Source organism: Cottoperca gobio, chromosome 5, assembly GCF_900634415.1.
Source record: "Cottoperca gobio chromosome 5, fCotGob3.1, whole genome shotgun sequence".
In the NCBI taxonomy this organism is placed as follows: Eukaryota; Metazoa; Chordata; class Actinopteri; order Perciformes; family Bovichtidae; genus Cottoperca; species Cottoperca gobio.
The window spans coordinates 19,487,624-19,507,612 of record NC_041359.1 but is presented as its reverse complement, the minus strand read 5'-3'; the positions used below and the strand labels follow the sequence as shown (position 1 = coordinate 19,507,612).

At 39.9% G+C, this 19,989-nt stretch overlaps 2 protein-coding genes across 3 annotated transcripts in view; one reads left to right on the top strand and one right to left on the bottom strand.

Moving 5' to 3' along the window:
* LOC115008229 (arf-GAP with GTPase, ANK repeat and PH domain-containing protein 1-like) overlaps positions 1-9,406 on the top strand; it is a 16,159-nt gene extending 6,753 nt beyond the window's left edge. The window contains exons 5-20 of one of the 2 annotated variants that reach the window (XM_029431678.1): positions 1-139; positions 552-686; positions 767-888; positions 1,068-1,229; positions 1,966-2,049; positions 2,327-2,431; positions 2,523-2,682; positions 3,310-3,438; positions 3,535-3,672; positions 3,824-3,883; positions 4,235-4,386; positions 5,392-5,482; positions 6,315-6,537; positions 6,719-7,022; positions 7,606-7,914; positions 7,957-9,406. The exon at positions 1-139 is cut by the window's left edge and continues 3 nt beyond it. In XM_029431678.1, the coding sequence (XP_029287538.1) occupies positions 1-139; positions 552-686; positions 767-888; positions 1,068-1,229; positions 1,966-2,049; positions 2,327-2,431; positions 2,523-2,682; positions 3,310-3,438; positions 3,535-3,672; positions 3,824-3,883; positions 4,235-4,386; positions 5,392-5,482; positions 6,315-6,537; positions 6,719-7,022; positions 7,606-7,893 (2,292 nt within the window). In that variant the 3' untranslated portion in view covers positions 7,894-7,914; positions 7,957-9,406. Of the gene's footprint in view, positions 140-551; positions 687-766; positions 889-1,067; positions 1,230-1,965; positions 2,050-2,326; positions 2,432-2,522; positions 2,683-3,309; positions 3,439-3,534; positions 3,673-3,823; positions 3,884-4,234; positions 4,387-5,391; positions 5,483-6,314; positions 6,538-6,718; positions 7,023-7,605 lie in introns of both variants that reach the window. The other variant, XM_029431677.1, reaches the window with a different exon arrangement.
* Positions 9,407-9,833: 427 nt separating this feature from the next.
* Positions 9,834-19,556, bottom strand: LOC115008230 (phosphatidylinositol 5-phosphate 4-kinase type-2 gamma-like). The gene is made up of 10 exons (XM_029431679.1): positions 19,416-19,556; positions 19,224-19,321; positions 18,204-18,300; positions 16,792-16,941; positions 15,580-15,726; positions 15,246-15,284; positions 12,978-13,091; positions 12,646-12,901; positions 12,165-12,268; positions 9,834-12,081 (listed from the first exon to the last, which is right to left on the bottom strand). Exons 1-10 carry the CDS (start codon positions 19,554-19,556, stop codon positions 12,001-12,003), a joined length of 1,227 nt encoding a protein of 408 aa, XP_029287539.1. The 3' UTR covers positions 9,834-12,000.
* Between the last annotated feature and the right edge of the window lie 433 nt (positions 19,557-19,989).

Sequence of the window (19,989 nt, the reverse complement as noted above, 5' to 3'; positions counted from 1 at the left end):
GCAAGTTGGGTGGATGCAGTTATCTTGGTCTTCAGTTTGGAACATGAGGCCAGCTTCCAGGAAGTTTACAGAATCTACCACCAGCTCGCTATCCACCGGCCCATTTCTGAGATACCTTTCATCGTAGTCGGTACTCAGGGTAAGACATTCACACGTGACATTCAAACTAGGGGTGTCGCGATATACTGGAATTGACGAGAATAACCGTGATATTTAAATAGTTAAATATTGATATTATGTTAATAATAAACATATGATAATATCATGTAAATAATTCTGCGCCTCTCAAATAATTCCCGTTTCTTTTCGTTCTCGCTTTGTCCCCCTCCCCCTCAACGTCTCACACACACATTATTTTAATACATTTGCCAAAAATTGCCACAATAAACAAAGTTAAAGGTAAATTTGACTGATTGCATTTCTTTTTTCTTTTTATACAGATATCGCGATAATATCGTTATCATGATTTGATTTGGCCACGATAATTGTGTAATTAATTCAAACGTTTGCAGCAGAGGCAAACTTATATTGGTGATTTGTGCTTTTTCTAGATAAGATCAGCAGCACCAACCCCCGAGTAATAGATGATGCCAGAGCCAGACAGCTCTGCTCCGATGTGCGGCGCTGCACGTACTATGAAACCTGTGCCACGTACGGCCTCAATGTCAACAGAGTCTTCACTGATGGTATGTGAGCAGACCAGAGGCAGACATATGCAAGTTATGTGTCTTTTTGTTTGGGCTAATGTTGACTTTTTGTTCCACAGCTGCTCAGAAGATCATGGCAGCCAAGAAGCAAGCTGCTCTGCTGGCTTCCTGTAAATCTCTCCCGAACTCTCCCAGTCACTCTGGAGGCTCCACCCCAGTGTCTGGTGTCTTTCCAGGACAGGTAGAACTGTTACGCATAATACGTTTCACATTGTCTGAAAATAATGGTGATACCATTTACGTGTTTCTTTTCTGTATTGCATATTTCAGTCTTGCTTGCTGCCCTTTTTTTTTTTTAACCAAACTTAATTATCTCCCTTTTCTGCTCTATTACTTCATCACGATCTTTCCTCTCTTTAGGCCAGTAATGGTGGTCAGAGCAGTGATTACTCCTCATCACTTCCCTCCACCCCTGTGATCAGTCATAAAGACATTGGCAAGACAGTGAGAGGGGAAAAGCAGGAGAGTGCCACGCCTGGATCGGTCCGCAGTGCCACCCGGAAACGCACATCCAGATTTGCGGTACACACCAGTCAAGTGATTGTTTTATATATTTTTTTTAAACTTTTACGTTGTGATATTGATTTGGCTGTACAGTCATAGAACGGCTTTTGTTTGTCAAAACAACAACACATATTGTAAAAAAGTTACTTGTCACTCTGCAGATAATTGCTTTCTCTTTGATGTTTGAAGTGAAAACTAAACCCTGAAAAAGGCTTTTTTCCAAACAAAATTGTCAAAAGTTTTGGAAAATATCATTCATAACTTGGAAATGGCAATAATTTGGTTTGGGATTTGACTATTAAACCTTTTGATGTTAACTGGAACCTTTTATAAAGAATATTTTCACCATCTTTTGATTGATGTACGGCTCAATGGGGAATATATAATAAAGTAAAGTCAGTTTTATTAGTAACTCAGTTTTTATTTTGTTTTTAAACTTGGATTATCTGATATTGTATTTATTGTATTGTATTATCAATAGCTGCAAGTGACCCCTTTCACATTACTAGTAGTAAATAAGTTAAGATAAGTCAAATATATTGAATAACACTGCTATTTAACTAATTTCTATAGCTAACCCTTACATTCATAAGCCAATGTATGCAGTCAGCAGAAACTCCAAATACTCCTTATGGCTTCTTAACAAAATACACAATTTATAAGGAAACCTTCCATAATTCATGTTCTACATTGTATTCTTTAACAAATGACCCCATTCACGCCTCAGTTATTGTTCCTGTTGTACTTTGTCTAGGGACGGAGAGGCAGTGACTCAAACAGGAGGAGTGCAGACTTTAAGGGAGATCTGGGCAGTGGACGCTCCATTCCCATCAAACAGGTAGGACACAGATTTGGACATGATGCAAAAACAAATATGATGAATATAATGACCCTCAGCAGATGACATCGCACAAGCAGACACTCCAAATCAAATGCTTGAAAGCAGTTTCATCATGTGGAGCGATGACGTGTTGTGATCTCCCGTATTGGCCTGATGAATAGGATAGTGGGTGTTTTTGGCAGCCAGCAGTCATCACGCTGCCGAAAAGTGCGAGATGAACACACAAGACATTTGCAATAAATTCTCACTTTTTGTTTTTTTCCTCCTCCATCAGGGCATCTTGCTGAAGCGCAGCGGGAACTCGCTCAACAAAGAGTGGAAGAAGAAGTATGTCACGCTGTCCAACGACGGCATACTGTCCTATCACTCCAGCGTCAATGTGAGTCAGTATGTGGACGGAGCTGTAAAGCATTGAAAGCACCACTGACAGCTAGTGGTTGATGTGTAATGGCCGATGTTTGGCTTGGCAGGACTACATGCTGAATGCCCCCGGGAAGGAGATGGACCTTCTGCGAGTGACAGTAAAGGTGCCTGGAAAGCGACCACCTCGCGCTGTACCCACCGGCGGCCTTCCAGTCGGGCTCAATGGGCGCGTCAAAGATGTGCTGGGACCTGAGGGTGTCAGCCCAGGTCAAAGATTAAACATAATTGTTTTTTATATACTGTATATATTCTTTAGATGCCTCAAAAACATATATAAAAAAAACAATTCCTATAACTAAATCTGTGTATGAGCATAAAACAAAAACACAAAATACAGTGTTGTGCTATTTCCTAACTGTCAGACAGAGGAATTAAGAGTACTAGACATGACCATGCCCTGGCTCTCCACCCTGGCTCTTTTCTTTGTGGAGCTGGAGTGCATGGGAGTTAGATGAAATGTAGAAGCTCATGACCCTGAATAATAATACGCAAGAGGGAAAATCAGGAGTCAGAAATCCAATAAATCCAATGCTCCTTGGATTGTTAAGAATTTCTTTGTGAAGAGGGGTCAAGCTTATGCACCAGAGAGGAAAATAATTGCAAGGGAATGCAAAATGCAAAAGGACGAAAGAGCATCATAAGGGATTTTACAAGTTTTGCAAGAGTGTGTGAAGGACTTCAGGACTTCTTCAGTCATACTCTGTCTTTTATTATCTCTGGAGTTCACACAGAATCAGTAATGTATTTTTATTTTATTTCATCAGCTCTGATTTACATTTCATGTTTGTGTAAATTACTTTATTATTAAGTGCACGCTTGCTTTCATCTTTTTAGTCCCTGTGAGCGCCAGCAGCCTCCTGCAAGTGGAGGAAATGGAAGGGCTGGGTGGTGCACTGTTCCTGAGGAGCAACAGAGGCGTGCAGCGATGTCCCTCTACATTATCTAACCACGCTCAAAGTGTTGGTGAGTAAAGGACCTTCATCTATTCATACATTTAGCTTAACAAACGTGCACTAAATACATTTAATTTGGTATGTCTTTGTGTGATCCGGTTGCCAGACTCTGCAGTTGAGGGTGTGTCCAGCTCCTCCTCCACCAAAGACGTAGGCTCCTCCTCCCCGCTGACGGACAGGAAGAAGCATCGCAGGAAGAAGAGCATGAACCAGAAAGGAGATGCAACCATTGGCCAAGCAGATGGTAAACCCCATAACCTCCATTTTTGTTTATTTATTTTCAGCATTTAGCAAGCCCCTTGCAATAAAAGCAACAATTATTAATGATTGATAACGTAACATTTATTAATTTCTCTCGTTGGCTTTTCTGTGACTTTGTTTATCTTCTCATGCAGCCAAGCGCAAAATGTGGAAACTTAAAAGCTTTGGTAGCTTAAGAAACGTAAGCAAGACAGGTAATGTTGATCTGTCATGTTGCATCTTTCACACTCAGACGTTCCCTCTGCACACTCTCAGTCCATCAAGCTTTTGTAATAAAAACGCTAAATTACATACATATTGTTACATAAATGATTGTATCTACATGTATGTACATTTTGGCTTGTGGTTATAATTCAACAGTTCACACTAACATAAGAATACTTGCTTTATGCCTATTATTGGTCAGACATAGACACTTAAACGCACTGATGCATGCAAACTAACACTATCACACTAATAATGAAATATCTTTGCGTGACTGCTTTAACTCCCCAAGCAAAGAATAATCCCTATCTTGTTTCTATGTTCATGTTTTTCTATGTCAGACGAGGATAACTTTGACTTCCTCATCGTGTCGAGCACCGGCCAGACGTGGCACTTTGAAGCTCAGAGTGTGGAGGAGAGGGACTCCTGGGTCCAAGCCATTGAGAGTCAGATCCTGGCCAGCCTGCAGCTATGTGAGAGCAGCAAAAACAAGGCAAGAATAAACAAAAGACAGCGATAATTTAATGACGAATGAGGAAGTATTATGAGTAGATTCACGTTTCATGCTGCCACAAAGCAAGCAGAGGCGCAAATGCAGCTGCAATGCCATTTCAATAGAGCACAATGTTCACCTTTATTAATATTATGTGGCCTGAAATGGTCCCGCTTGCATCGAGGAGGGCAGAGTCACACACCTGGCGTTATATTTATGCAGATCAGGTGCTGGAGCGCAATACTGATACTCATACTGGCATGAAACAGCGTCTGTATGTCCATCTCAGACCAGATCTTACGTCAAGTCCACAGAACAATTCTTTAGCAGAGACACACACACACACACAGAATATGAGCGCTCGTCTGTTCCACACACACTACATGAAATGTAAATTCAAATATAAAAGTGACATTATCCGCCCTTGGAAGAACATTTGGAGGGCCGTAAAATAATTTTGTGTGCTGTGTATTTGCACCCTGGGACTCCCGGATAAGAACAGTTTTCTCTCAGGAGAAGCTGGCCTAGGAAACTGTTACTGCTGCTACTTTTAAAAGGGATGAGGGCAGCTTATTATTTGGTTGGCCATTACTAAAAGCCACCCCATCTCCAGAAGTGTAGGTGGCAAACTAACAGTGCTGTCCACTAATGGGGCTGTGCTGCTTTCTGTTCTTGAGCGGGGAGTATGTCCTGGTGTAGAATTAGATCATCGCCAAAGATGATAATTGTCCAGTAATATAATTATTCTGAATAATTACTTCAATCCAATTATACATTTATGTATATGTGTTATAAGAATTATATGTCCTAGGAGGCCAAAACCAATAATTTTACAGCTTTAAATGGTCATAATAATGATTATAGCCATTTACCGCCTCTCTCTCTGGAGATTTGGAAATTATAATCATTGTTATTAATGAGAGCAGTTATCAGAGCTCGTATCACAGCGGATGAGTTTGCCGGTGTTTCTCTCATTTTAACCCAAATACTGTGTGTTTTCCACAGGCCCGCAAGAACAGCCAGAGTGAAGCAGTGGTTCTGCAGGCGATCCGCAACGCCAAGGGGAACAACTTCTGTGTTGACTGTGATGCTCCAAGTTAGTGACACACATTAGTAGCTCTCCTCCTTGTTGTACATGTTCGAATCACAAAATATCTCTGAAAGACAAATGACAAAAATTAATCACTATCTAGTTTACATGCAATTAACACGGCAACCGTGAGATAATCTCAGATTAACCTGGAGACCATACATGTCACTATTAGACACAATCTGTGTGTGTGTGTGTGTGTGTGTGTGTGTGTGTGTGTGTGTGTGTGTGTGTGTGTGTGTGTGTGTACAAATTTGCTGACTTGTATATTTAGAACAGAATGAAACTCATTACCTAAATGCTGTACTGAATCTGAACCGTGTAGTCATCCAGGCATTGAAATAAAAAAATAAAACCTTTTTTACCTCCTTAAGATATCTGCTAAAGAATTTGCAACAAAGATAATTACAAGGTAAAGAAACCAGTTAGGAAGGGACGTACAAACATTTTGCAGAATGGGCTGCAAAATATTATTAATGATAAACGTTAAATGTTTGCAAAATGTCATTAATATACTCTATAATTGAAATCTGTGTCTTGGATATGACTAAACCAAGCAGAAATAGATCAAATGCTGAATATTCTTCCAATGTTGGAATACTTTAAAGGGCCAGAGTTTCACGGGGATATATTGTTTGGCACATTGGCCTCAGATTAAACAGCCTTGCTTTAAAATCTGTCCAAACAGGATTTCACACAACTTCAGTTATTTTCATGCTATGACTTGGCCAAATGGGCATATTTAAATGCCACACAGCAAATTAAAATTGTAGGAATATGTCAACCACTTGCACATAGTTCAGTTTCTAATTTGTTGTGTTCACCCTTCTTCTCCAAGATCCAACCTGGGCCAGTCTGAACCTGGGCGCTCTCATATGCATCGAGTGTTCAGGGATCCACAGAAACCTGGGGACCCACCTGTCGCGCGTTCGCTCGTTGGATCTTGATGATCTGCCACGAGAGCTCACGCTGGTCCTCAGTGCCATCGGCAACCACATGGTCAACAGTATATGGGAGGCGCGCACGCTGGGCCGCCGTAAACCAGCACCTGATGCTTCACGGTAAAACCATAATGTTATGAGATGTAACATTGTTGGTGTTGTAGCAGTGTGTAGGTGTGAGCCGCATGCTTGCGTCATGTATGTGCTACGTTAAGTTTCAGTAGATATAAATTGTCAAGAAGCTGTAAATGTTTTTTCTTTGAATATTCATAATTTTTCTCTGCTTTCTTTTCTTGTTCAGTGAGGAACGGGAGTCGTGGATCAGGGCCAAATATGAACAGAAACTGTTTGTGGCGCCGTTGCCCCCTCCCACTCCTGGCGAGGGCCCAGACATCACACTCTCTGGCCGTCTTCTGCTGGCAGTGATGGAGCATAATCTCCCCAAACTGCTGCTCCTTTTGGCTCACTGCACTAAGGAGGACATTAATGCCCCTCTCAGCCTGGCGCTCTCCTGTAGGTCGCTCTTAGCGCTGCGACTGCCCGGCTCTGCCCTGCACGCTGCCTGTCAGCAGGCTGATGTGGTGATGACGCAGCTTCTTGTTTGGGTAATAAAAACCTTTGTATGGATGCTTTACAGTGTAGGGACAAGTATCAACAAGGTGTGAAATGATTTTATATTTCTTCTTCGTGTGAATATCATGTAGAGTTATTCAAAACTGGCAAGATAATAAATGTTACCCTTCAAGAACCTCTAAGTAATTCCCTCAGCGAAAAAACAAAAGCTTTAAAACCGATGACTCAGCAGACCATTCAAGGTGATCTATATGTGGGAAGAAAGGCACTTAAGCTCCCTGAGTCACACTGAGTTGGGATAATTTAAGACAGGCCTGTCTGGTTGAACTTGCAATTTATTCTACATGATAAAACTTCCTTTAAGGTATATTATGTTGCTTTTTTTTATGATGTTTGTAAACACATGTGATGCCCATAAACGTCCCGTACATAGCAAAATAAGAAAAAAATAAACAATCCAGACGAAGTCTCATAAGTGATGATTGAGATGGATTATTTTTGTATGGGTCCATACATGATGAAAATGCTACATAGTATACCTTTAAAATGTATAATATTACACAATCCAACCCTTGTTTAACCCTTATGTATCTTCTCTATTTAATTCACTTTCAGTATGGCTGTGATGTTCGGCACCGGGATGCTCAGGGCCAGACAGCTCTGGTTCTGGCTCGCAGTGCTGGCAGCCAAGAGTGTGTCGACATCTTACTGCAGTATGGTTGCCCAAATGAACCGGTCGCCTCCTTCTCCGTCGCCACGACAGTTGGTTTTGCAGCAGCCGCCACACCCAGCTTCCCTGTTGCCATGACGCCGAGCCTGACAGTTGCCACGGCGCTCAAGATCTCGCACAAAAGCGGCGGCACCAGCTTGAGTTACAGCACCTCTAGAAGAGCAGTGTCATAAACTAAATGTGCTGTGGTAAAATGTGTGTGTGTGTGTGTGTGTGTGTGTGTGTGTGTGTGTGTGTGTGTGTGTGTGTGTGTGTGTGTGTGTGTGTGAGCGTGTCGCTTTGCCCTCATACAGTCCTGTACCTTCACACAGGCCTGCAGGACTGATGAACATGTTGCCAGATGTTGCACTTCCTGAGGTTTTAAAGGGTGTGTGTGTGTGTGTGTGTATGTCAGGGATGAAAAACACACAGGTGATAACACAGCCACATTCAGTCTGATAGAATGACTTAACCAAAACAAAAAGAGAAATTTTCCTGACTACACTTTCTACATAAGATAAAATAACATGACGTTACATCCTGATGCCTCTGCATTCGGATTCTATAGGAGTGTATTGCACTGTATACCAGCTGGTATGATTCATATTTCATGTTGCAGTCAATATTCAACTTAATTCTCCGCTCAGCTAAGAATGGGAATTTGCCTTCGGCCTCAAAAAGCTTATCTGAGCATCTAGGGCCCAGAAGTAAATAACTGCAATAAGTTTACGATTTCATAGACAGACGCTAACGCTAAACACAACCACACTTCTTAACTTTATTGACAACGAATGTCACTTTTGAATTCAGAGTGCATATACCGTGTTATGCTCAACACAGCCGGTCGTCCAGTGCAGAAATAATGTTGTGTCAGTAAAAAAAAAAAAAAAAAAAACTTTAGTGTGGCTGAAAAGAGAGGCTGCTTTAAAGATAATCAAAATAACTGTATAGAAATGCATTGATAAAAATATTATAATTCTAAACATTTAAAAGTGCTTCATTTTCGAGATCGTTATTGTATGATTTGTACAGTTGGTTCTGTGTATAAAACTCAAAGGGTTACTTGTAGCTGTTCAGAAATTTCCTGTACAGCATCTTGGTTTGGTTTTCCTTTAACAACCACCTGATTAACTCTTTGACATCCAAGACTGAGATTTCTATGTTATGTTTGTATCACTGTGTGTGACATGAACACTGTACATGACGTGTGCATTATGACTCCAGCAGCAGCTCATCATCAAGGCCAGTGTAATACTAGACGTGTAGATGCCTTGATTTTGATTGAATGTAAACAAAACAGATGGTATGAGTTCATTTTCTCAAACACTGATGATGCAGTTTTGGTGGACTGTTTAATTTTTTTATTAACTAATATTATTCCTGCTGTGACTAATAGAAAGTATGGTTTAATAGATTCAAACTCTGCAAAGGTTCTGATCTATAAAACTGGGCCTTTGGATGACTATGATTATATTTGTAAGTGGATGAAAATCAACATAAAATAGAGGAAAGTTGCCCAATTTAATATGTTTAAAAAAAGGCATAAAAAACAACCCTCCTGCAGTACTGTATGTATTTTTGTGTTAATCTGAAGACTCAGCTGAGTGTACATGTCTGTGATGTAAGCATCTCTCTCCATTTGTATTTTTTTACTCATGCAATGATTCATAGAGCATTCATTATCAATACACTAAGGCTACTGCCCAAGCTGTGGTGTTTGGTACAGAGTGTGTGTGTTTTTCTGTGTCTGGGCTCAAAGCAGACCTTATTTCACAAAGGCGAGCGGAGCTGATTTGTTCAATTTTCATCTGCGTCAAAATTAACAACAGCTGTTAATGAGGGTGAGGGAGACATCATGCAGTAGAGTTGCATCACATATGCTGCTGCGCAGAGGATTTATGTTTCAAACAGTTCATGTTGAGAGCTGACTTTCTGGACAGGTGGAGCCAGCGGACATCACCAAGACTTGTCTAGCATTTGAACATAAGATCTTGTGGATAACACCAGTTCTTGTTAAAAGCCCCGACTGGCTTTGACCTCCTTCTTTCTAGGTCGATGTCATGGACTCATTTTTATACCATAAAATACTTTCACTTTCATGAATTCACAGTAATTAAGTGATTTTTCTGGGCAAACATATAGAGACAAAAGTGACATAATATGGGAATGTTTATACTGTAGATTGATGAGATTTATACAGTAGATGTTGATGTTCAGGAACTACATTGAAATATCAACACGTGAGGTAATAAAGCAACATTTCACCCAAAAACATAATAAAACTATTTCGTTTTTACCTAAAATGCTATCTATGTTTCCAAGCTGAATGTTGTCACTGGCATTAGGTTTATAGCATTCAAAGGAAAGAAAATGTACACAGGACATAGAAAGAAATCTGCAGGAATAAGTAATGTATCCTAATAAGAGATTTTTGTTTTCTTGAAAACCAGCTGCCAGTTGCACCAAAACTGGTTGCAGCACGCAATTTCTCACGCAGAGAATTGGTTGTTACTACATCGTTACACCAACTAACTGTCTGGACTGGGATGCACCAGCTATTCGTACATCCTCCCAATGTTTGTGCGTAAAGTTCTTCCTGAGATGTTAGTAACCAGCTGGTTTCAAACTAGTTATTTACTAAATTGGGTTGCGACAGTTCGAATCAGACCGATTGATGCATGTCGTTCCCTCTCGCTCCCCTTTCCAGTCGATCTATCTGCACTACACAATAAAGGCAAAACAAACCCCAAACAATAAAGTTGAAGTTAAAGGACCAATGTTGGTTTAGAAAACTAATAATGGCATTTTGGACTTATTTTCTCGTTCCTCCTCCTCTGTTTGTCCACTTAGTTATTAAAAGTGAAACCCTCATGATACTCTCAGAAGGAGACTCAGGAATGTGTGCCAGGAGGACTGGGACAGGGGAGAGGGACTAAATATGGAAAACAATGAATGATTTACCACTGAGACTACATTTCAGAGGAACACATGTACTGCCATGAATCACAATTTGTTACACCGATCTGAACATTGTGATTCCTTTGATCCTTTACTCATGTTGGTACATTATGTTGATAAATTGTTATTTTCATTCAAAGGTAGAATAAGAGATAGAACATGAGGCTGGATCCATGCTACAACATTTTGCAAAAGCTCTTTGAACAATTTACAGTTTAATAATTTGTGCGCTATGGTTCCTTTCAGATGATGCAAGCGTAAGTGTGTGTGTGTGTGTGTGTGTGTGTGGCTTCCACTGAAGCATTGCACTGCTATGTAGCACAATAAATACTTAACACTGAGCTGAGAGGAGGGTTGCCCTTCAGCACTACTGGAGCAGTGCAACTAAATATTTTCAGTGTCAGGCTTTCAAAACACAAGCATTGGAGTACTTGTACCTAAATCTGCAGCAGATTATTTTAACCAATTTATTTACAGATAATAGCAAATGTGCATTTCTTTACTGATAAGGGAAGCTAAATGGTGACACTGTTGATATTGCCAGTCTGCCATGTATGTTTACTCTTTATGAAAATAACACATATTCATAATATCATAATTGATAATACATTCAATTATAAACAACATTTGGATTTACATATTTATGTAATACTTGCTAGATTGTTATATATTATTCAATTTTTATTCTAAAATATGAGCCAATTAATGGAAGCTGTGAGGCAATATTTAACAGCTGGCACTAATTGTAATTGTTATGTTGGTGCTATTCATTTTAAATCTGCATTTGGCAACATTTCGTACAAGATAACATCAGTATATCTTAAATTACACATTGGTGCTCACAAGGAGATGAACTTTGTATTGTTCCTCATTTAGAAAATGTAGATCTGCACAAATTATGTTTGTGTTGTTATGTGATGTCACTGGTGTAAAAAGAGGGAGTCATAAATGAATAATCAAGAGCAAAACAAACATCTTCTCCCGAGCAGCAACAACAAATAATGTGATGAGAAAATATTGTCTCTCATCATCGCTGCCTTCCCACTGTGTTCGGGGTGGAGTATTGCCAAAAAGGGAAAACAAAAGAAAACCCATTAACAACAACGAGTTGCCAATTTTCCTCCAGTCTGCAAATTCTGATTCTTCATTCAAAGTAGATGCACAGTCCATCCTGCAGTGCAGAAAGATATGAAGGGTACATGCTCAAAAACCACGTGGATCATTTAGAAATGAACAGTAACATTTTTAGTGCTTCTTGACATTGATTAGAGATTCCATAAGTATTCCAGAGTGACACTCCTCTTGTATTACACGAGGAAGGGAGCCTGGGCTGAATCAGAGAACTATGCAAAGATCTTAGTGATGAACTCCCGGAAACGTTTAGCGTACTGCTCTGGATGAACTGTTGAGATTTCTGCTCCTGCCTGGAAAAACACACAGACAGACAGGATAGAGATGTAAAGATTGCATATGCCAACCAATCCCTTATTAGAACGCTGTGTCTCACCCCGTGTTTGACAGCCTTGGCAGCGTGAGCAGCTTTCTTCTTGGTGTCGTACTGTGTCAGCATGTCAATCAGGCCCATGAAATACACCTCCCTCTGGGGTGCACCTACATTGGAGGGATTCACAGCATTTGGCGAGAGATGTGCACGTATGCTGTTGTCCAAGCATGAAATGAGGTTCAGGTGTATTACAACTACGTGTTTCACAATATTAGATTTTTACTACACGATTATCGTGGCTAAAATAATTCATCTTAACGATATTATCGCGATATCTACAGAAAATCAGTCAAATTTATCCTTGTTCAACTTTGTTTATTGTGCATTTTGTCTCTTTTTTGGCAAATTAATTACACTTAAAAAACAAGTGTAGGGAGGTGGAGCGTCTGTAACCAATACCAGTATATCGCGAGACCTAACGATGGTACAGGGATCCTATAACCTACTTAAATTCACCAGAGATGTCTCAGTTGTCAGGACTCACCTTCAGCGCTCTGAATAGCGTACACATCCACATAAGGGTCGAACTCGCCGGGACCCATAGGTTTGAAGGAGTTCATGTAGCCACCGATACCCTCAGATGAGGTGGAGCATGGAGCGGGAGCCAAGCCGTTTTCATTCTCCTCTTCTTCTTCATATGACGACTCCATCTCCACCGCCTCCTCTTCCCTCTCAGCCCGTTCAACATCATGGATGCCCAGCAGCAGGCTGTAGTCCATGATCCTCATACGCACCAGAAACTGCAGACATGTACACATACTCAAATTATGTCAGAGAAAACAACGGCTGTGTGCTTCTTCAAAACCGTCTTCTTACCTCAATATCTCTGTTCAGCTTTTCTACGACCTTCTCCTTCTCCTCGACGCTCACATAAACCTTTTGCATGTTATTCCTGAAGTCTACATCTTTATAAGTGGGCAGCTCCTTCACCTAGAAATATAGATGAGTGAAAGTCATCAACTGTACATTTACATTTAGCCTAGAGAACACATTATTCATTAACATTTTTCTCATTAAAACACAATCAACCATCCTATTTCCAGTGACATAAGAGTCAAATAATATAACCCCACAGATTGTTTTCAGAACCAGCACAGTTGGAAAGATCAAAGGTTTCCACAGCTCTGAAACTCCATCTTTTTGTTGTCTTTTGTATTGAGGTCAAACCAAACCGAGGGGTTCTTTAAAGTCTATTGCTAAGTGATTGTACTGTGAAAACATTTCTAAAAAATCTAATATTAAATTCTCATTTGTCACAAACAATAACAAGTAACCACAGTAAAGGGAATGTGATTTCACACTCTGCCCTCACATTTCAAACAGTACATTTCTCTGGTTTGTTGTTGTTAGATGCAGCATGGCGAACTGTGAAAGCAGCGTGACTATACGCCCACACCTGCGCTGGTGGCACAGCTGCAGTCAATTCAAGCTCGTTAAGTTGTCCTCGTTAAGCGTGCAACAAAGAGTTATAGATTGAATTGAACTGTTATCAATTTATTTACAGTTTATCTAAGATCTCTCTATAGTTCATTCACTTACCAGGGTCTTAACGTTTCTAATTATTGTTTAGAAGATTAGCATTGAACTGGTTCACGGGTTTGGTAAAGGGGCATTCCGCCAATTTTACGAGAAAGTCTCGTTTACTCTTCAGGAGAAATACCAATCGGCCTGTGAAAACAGTTGAGTTGACATTGTGTGAGGGGAGCTACTTTATGGGAAAAGTAGGATTCAGCATTTTTATGGGAGTGCAGTACTACATCACTGCAGTACCCTTTTAACCATTTTAGACCAGAACACCATTTTAGTGGTGTAGTAAATACTGAACCTATCTTTCAACATGTTTTCTTTTAACAAGTCAATCCATATACAGTAGCTGTGCCAAACCTTTTATATTATTTTATTGCGCTGCTACCCCTGCAGGATCTAATCCATTATCTTTTCATGAGTTAAATAAAAAAGAACAGGTTGATATGAGTAATAAAATACTTTTTGTCTTTGCGGCATCTATCTCAGCAGACTGTCTCTTAAACTCTCGAAGACAACACTCATGCTTGCTTGTTATTGTGAACAAATCTGAATGCATCCCTTAAGCAAATTGACAATAATTAACATAGTTATAGGCAGTAATAATAATAATAAATGGAATTTATATAGCGCTTTTCAAGACCTCAAAGCCGCTTTGCAATAGTAGGGAGTGGGGGGAGGGGTTAGGTCGAGGGAAGAAAGGGAAAGAGAAAATAAAAAAAAAAAAAAAAAAAAAAAAAAATAATAATAATAATAATAATAATAATAATAATAATAATAATAATAATAATAATAATAATAATAATAATACGGTTAACAGGGGGCTAGCAAATGATGGTTGAGAAGAGGTGCGTCTTGAGGCGGGACTGAAATATGGAGAGGGACTGAGAGTCACGGATGTCTTGGGGGAGGGACTTCCAGAGTTTGGGTGCTGCCCTGGAGAAGGCTCTGTCTCCAAAGCTGCGCAGCTTGGATTTGGCAAAATGGGGGGGGGATGCCACCCACCTTGTTAGCTAAATTACTAAAATGCATGCTACTTTCTAACCTACCGACCCCCGCCCTACTCTCCATCTCTGCATCCCCTAGTATTGTGGTTGATTAGTTAAATATGTCTAGTCTGCCGGACTAATTGATCCTTTATCTGAGGTTTGTTCAAGTTGAGTTATCAGGTGCTGTGTATTGATAAATCCATGGCTCTGTCCGTGGTGCTGAAGTAGAAGCCAGATTTGTAATAAAGTGCTGCAGGAATCAGTCTTTAAACCTTAACATTGAGTTAGTGCTTTTGCGCTTCCGGTTCCCTTGTCTTGGAAGTGTTTTGAACGGGCTTTTGGTTCAATGGCTGAAAAAGGTCTGTGGTTAACACAAGCTTAAGATATGTTCACGTTTAGTTATAAAACATAAAATAGGTCAGAACACACCCCACTCAATTTTGAAGCTTTAACGTGCCATAAAAAAGATAGTTACGAACAAAGGTCGGCGACATACTACTGCTTATAGGACTAAATAAAGTACACAGTTTAGCAAGCTTGTCATTCAACCTTTACCTTAACTTGATCTCACCTTCTCTTTAAAACTTGCTTGTCGAGACACCAGGGACCCCTGAGGAAAGAACAGACCCCCTCAGTCACTAATAGGTAACTGTTGAGACAAAATACGTTACCTCACAAAACTATTATCCTGGCTAATTTATTATAGATCACAAGCCTCTTGAGAGTGTCTCCATACATGATACACAAATGGACCATGAATCCTACAGTCAGGTGGCAAAATGAGCTGAGGTAAAACCAAAACACTACAGATGCTTCGACATACCAGACTGCCAAACATAACAATTGTCCGTACTGATTACATTCTCTGAATCCTCATCTAGCTACACGCCCATTGCAAGAATTACCTTGAGGTCATACTTCCTGTGAACGTGCAGTCTGTGGCTGAACATGTTCCTCATAACTAACAGGTAGGTGTCCTCGCTCTCCACAGTGACTCTGTACATGGCCAGGAACTGAGGCAGCAGCGTACTGCCGTGACAGGTCACAATATGCTGGAAGGGAACAGCAGTGAATAGACAATGAGTGACGGGTGAAAATAAGATCAACCAGGCAATGAAAATGTAAGACAATGGCAATTGGAGTAAATGTGTCCACTTTTAAAACATTGACGGTTTTGAAACATCGAGTTTGGCATTTCGGCCGTCGCCATCTTGGTTTTTTTGGAACCAGCGGTGCCATGAGAGGTGGAGCAAAGTACAACCGAACACTGAACGAGACATGTTAAGGCAACCAAAATGTTACAGTTAAGTTTCATGAACTAAAAACATGCTGTGAAAAGGTTAAAGTTCAAAGACGAAAACACTGTAGTAGCGACCTGTCAATCACAACGTATCCCCGCCCTAAATAATATGCTGCTTTATTGTCTATTTTACTCTTGATGGGACAATAATTTACAAAATGAACATCACGCTGTATTGAAGAAGACTTGAAACTAGCAATTAAGACCATAAACTCGTCAGAAAAATGTTTACTGAGCTAATAAATTAAGTGAGAAGTAGAGTCATTTTCTCATAGACTTCTATACAACCAGACTTCTTTTTGCAACCAAAGGTCGTTTATGACAATACTAATGCAAATATACTCTAATGTTTATTTTGCCGACATTGAAAGTGAAATATTACTCTCTGTTTAGTGAAATGTCCCATCAGTCGGCTCTTTCTAAATGTCTGTAGAAGAAGAAACAGTCATGGCAGCATGTATTTGCTTATATCTTTATAAACTCAAATTGAAATGTAAAAACAAAAGCTCTGGTCATGTATCATTACTTCTAGACTAAAAACTCTCCGTTTGAAATTCAAACAATCGTCCTTTTGCTTTGATGTGGTAAAACCTTTGCCATGGCAACCAGGGTTATCACAAAAAGAGCACATTTACTCGTGGTATTCAAAAAGACGCAGGACAAAAGGAGTGGAAAATATGAGACTAATGAAATATATCCTCAGCTTTTACTGACTGGAGTTGCTCACAAACTAGAACATAGATTACCAAGGATAAAGCTCACTGTGAAAGGACTTTTAAACATCCTACCACAAGTACACACAATGTGTTTTTCCTACCTGGTGATACTCAGAGAGGATGTTGTGAATTTCCTCCACCTCCTCACTGGAGATTTCTTTTACTATCAAAGTGCGATCGTATGATGTGAGCAGCAGCTCCACGCGTTGCCCCTCCTCGTCTTTCAGTGGAGGACTGCGGGCCAGAGACACCTGTAGGTGAGCGAGAGGAAGGCATCTCTGAGCAGTGGCAACATGTGACATCAGCTGAACAATACATCTGCCCAGTGAGACCTTTTACATCCATTTCACTGAAAGACTGAAACACAATTTATAATGCAGACAGGAATTGTGTTATCATGCTAGAGCATAAAAAGCAATATGCACTAATGCACACTATGTTTCAATACATTTGCTGCTTGTAGATTCATAGTGAATTATAAAGCATTTCATGACTTGTGACGTTCATGACTACACTCATAAACACACATAATGCTTTCTGATGCACTAGATCAAACATTATAAATTAGACTTATAGCTTATAAGCTTATAAGCATACATTTAAAATATTCTATGCGGCATCATAAGTGATATAAGACGCAAATCACACTGCCGCATAGATTATTTAATACAACATGCAAATGCATTACACTTTATTTACCAACAAACAATGAGACAAGATAAAGCATGCATTAGTATAGATGCATCAATATGTACTTCACTGTATTCAACACACACAATGATAACTTATGATACTGCATGGACTATTAAAGCACTATGAGTCCATACTGCAGATGATTGTTGAGGTGTGTAAAGGTTAGTTTATGTAGTCATATTGTATTATAAGCCCCATCATTCAACCTCTAGTTTATAACTAGTCAAGAGCCTCCATAAGACACTTATAATTCACTCACTCTGTTAAGCGTCTTTGAGTTATAAGTATAATGCATTATTATTATTATTATTATTATTCATTATAAGTCACAGCCACAATGTTTTATGAGTGTTGATATAGTGCATCAGACAGCATTATGTGTGTTTAAGTGTAATCATGAAGCATTAAAATGCATTATAATTCACTATGAATGTACTCATAATGAACTATAGAAGTGGTTTTCATAGAAAGTATTATCAAAACATTTATCAGCAGATAATTTAAAGTGCACAGACAGTATGCCTCACATAGTAATTTGTGTGCTCAGCAAATGTGTACAGAGCAGAGCAGACGACGACTCTGTCTGCCACCTGGCACATGCAAATATCACACAAAGAAATGCAAATTTAGAAGGGAGCGGCTCAGCAGAAGTGGAGAAGTGTCTGACACTGAAAAACCTTTTCATGCTTTGTGTTTGTGGAAGTCTGTGTCTCTGTTTTCCAACCCTTGTTACATCTTGTTACGGGAGGTATTCCTGTTTTTGTCCACGCTGTTTTTTGGCACAATCAAATGTTGACTTGCAGTGAGTTTATAGTTGTACCTGGTAATCATGATCCTCGATTCCAAAGCGCTCTCGCAGGTTTCTGAACACCTGCGGACAGTAGTCTTTGAATTTGAACTGTCCTGGAAGATTCTCTCTGAGGAACAAAGAAGTTTTAATACATAACATAAGAACCATGCAGGTTGATGCTGCAACACTCCTCGCACAGCATCTAATTAGCGACTGTGGTTGACTGGGAGCTACACAAGAGCTACCAATGCTTCAATCAATAAATATTTAGAAAAAATGTCCCCATTTCTTCATCATTAGTTACATTAAAACTAGTTCACTGAATTCTCATTAGCATCCTGCTGTTTCACTTAAGTATTTTCCACATCAAGCAACATGAAAAACACTTAAGTTAATCTCACTAAGGTAACAGCACTTTATAACTTGAGGAAACATATCGTATTGTTCTCCCCACCTCTGTTTATAAGTCTTTACACAACCTGGATTCCTGCATGGATTAAAGGATTATTGAAAGCCACTCAAGTTTTCTAGACTCCATCCCTATAGAAAGTGAACCTCGAGGTAGAGAGAGTGTATAGCACAGCTCACATAAATAGTTATTATTTTAAAACTGTCTAATACTCTAATACTTTGTCTGACTGACGCTTATCCTCTGTGAGCTCCACAACAGTTTCTGATGAATTCATCAATTCAGATATTTTCCGTCTTGTTTGTATGAAACGTATAAAGTTAAACAACTGTATTTCAAACACTGGTATACAATTTCATTATTTTACATCACTGTGACAATATTGCATCCTCCAGCTAAATTATAATTTCTTTCATGTTGTTGGCCTTCTTGTTATTGTTAGTGCTAATGGCTGTATCCCTGGCAGTGTTAGAGGTATTGTTAGTGCAGAAAAGTAATGTTTTTCTCTAAAAGGGGGGCTGCAATTTCTGATAAGCACAGGCAGGCAAATAAATCACAGGGGCCACACAAAAATCTGTGCAAATCAGAGGGAGCAGAAGGTTCCTACGATCAGACGGACAGAGTTGGGTTGAGCACAGTACTTGTTGAAGAGATGGTTGCTGACTTTGATCTTGGTGCTGGCTTTGAAGTCGTCTGGAAGCAGCATGACAGGTACGGGTACATGGCTCAGGTCATTAATCTGCGCATGATCAATGGATGAACAGTTAATGAACATATTCACATACATATTATGAACTCATAATATAGTCTCAGTAAGCAGCCAGCGTACCTACCGAGTGATTTACCCCCCACATCAGCACGCTCAACACGGGGTCACTGGCACGGAAAACCTTCACTTTCTGCTGCACAAAGTGTTTCTTCTTGGTTTTCCTTTTGGGCGCCAGAGGGTTGGAGGTGGCACCGGGAGAAGACATCGCACTTTCACTCGTATCTCAGTCTGTGAGCAGGGTTTCACTTGTTGTCATCTGCAGTCCTGTCTATGTAAAGTAGCCTGAAGTCCGCCTTGTAGGAGCCTCTGCAGCAGCAACCTGCTGGCGCTGTGATCCGACTCAACACCTCCTGCTCCAGAGACTTTGACCGATTCAGTGCAACGACAATGAAATCAAACACCGACAACTTCGGGACGAAATCTGCATTACAGTCCATGTGCAGAAATAATCTTTACTCATCTCATGCGCGTGATGTGTGACTGATTGTCAGTGGTGGAAAGTAGCCTGAGCAGATTTATTTAAGTAGGGCTACTAAAGTACACTTGAGTATTTCCGTTATTCAGAAAGTTCTGCAGAATTACTTGTAGGCTACTTTTATTTAGGTACATTTAAAACATATATATAAATATAGTATTTT

Excerpts from the sequence above, each read along its gene's own strand:
- LOC115008230 (XM_029431679.1), bottom strand. The coding sequence starts at position 19,556 with ATGTCTTCTCCCGGTGCCACCTCCAACCCTCTGGCGCCCAAAAGGAAA. Across the intron at positions 19,322-19,415 it reads TGTGGGGGGTAAATCACTCG|ATTAATGACCTGAGCCATGT; the intron begins GTAGGTACGCTG and ends GATCATGCGCAG. Across the intron at positions 12,082-12,164 it reads CCAAGGCTGTCAAACACGGG|GCAGGAGCAGAAATCTCAAC; the intron begins GTGAGACACAGC and ends GTGTTTTTCCAG.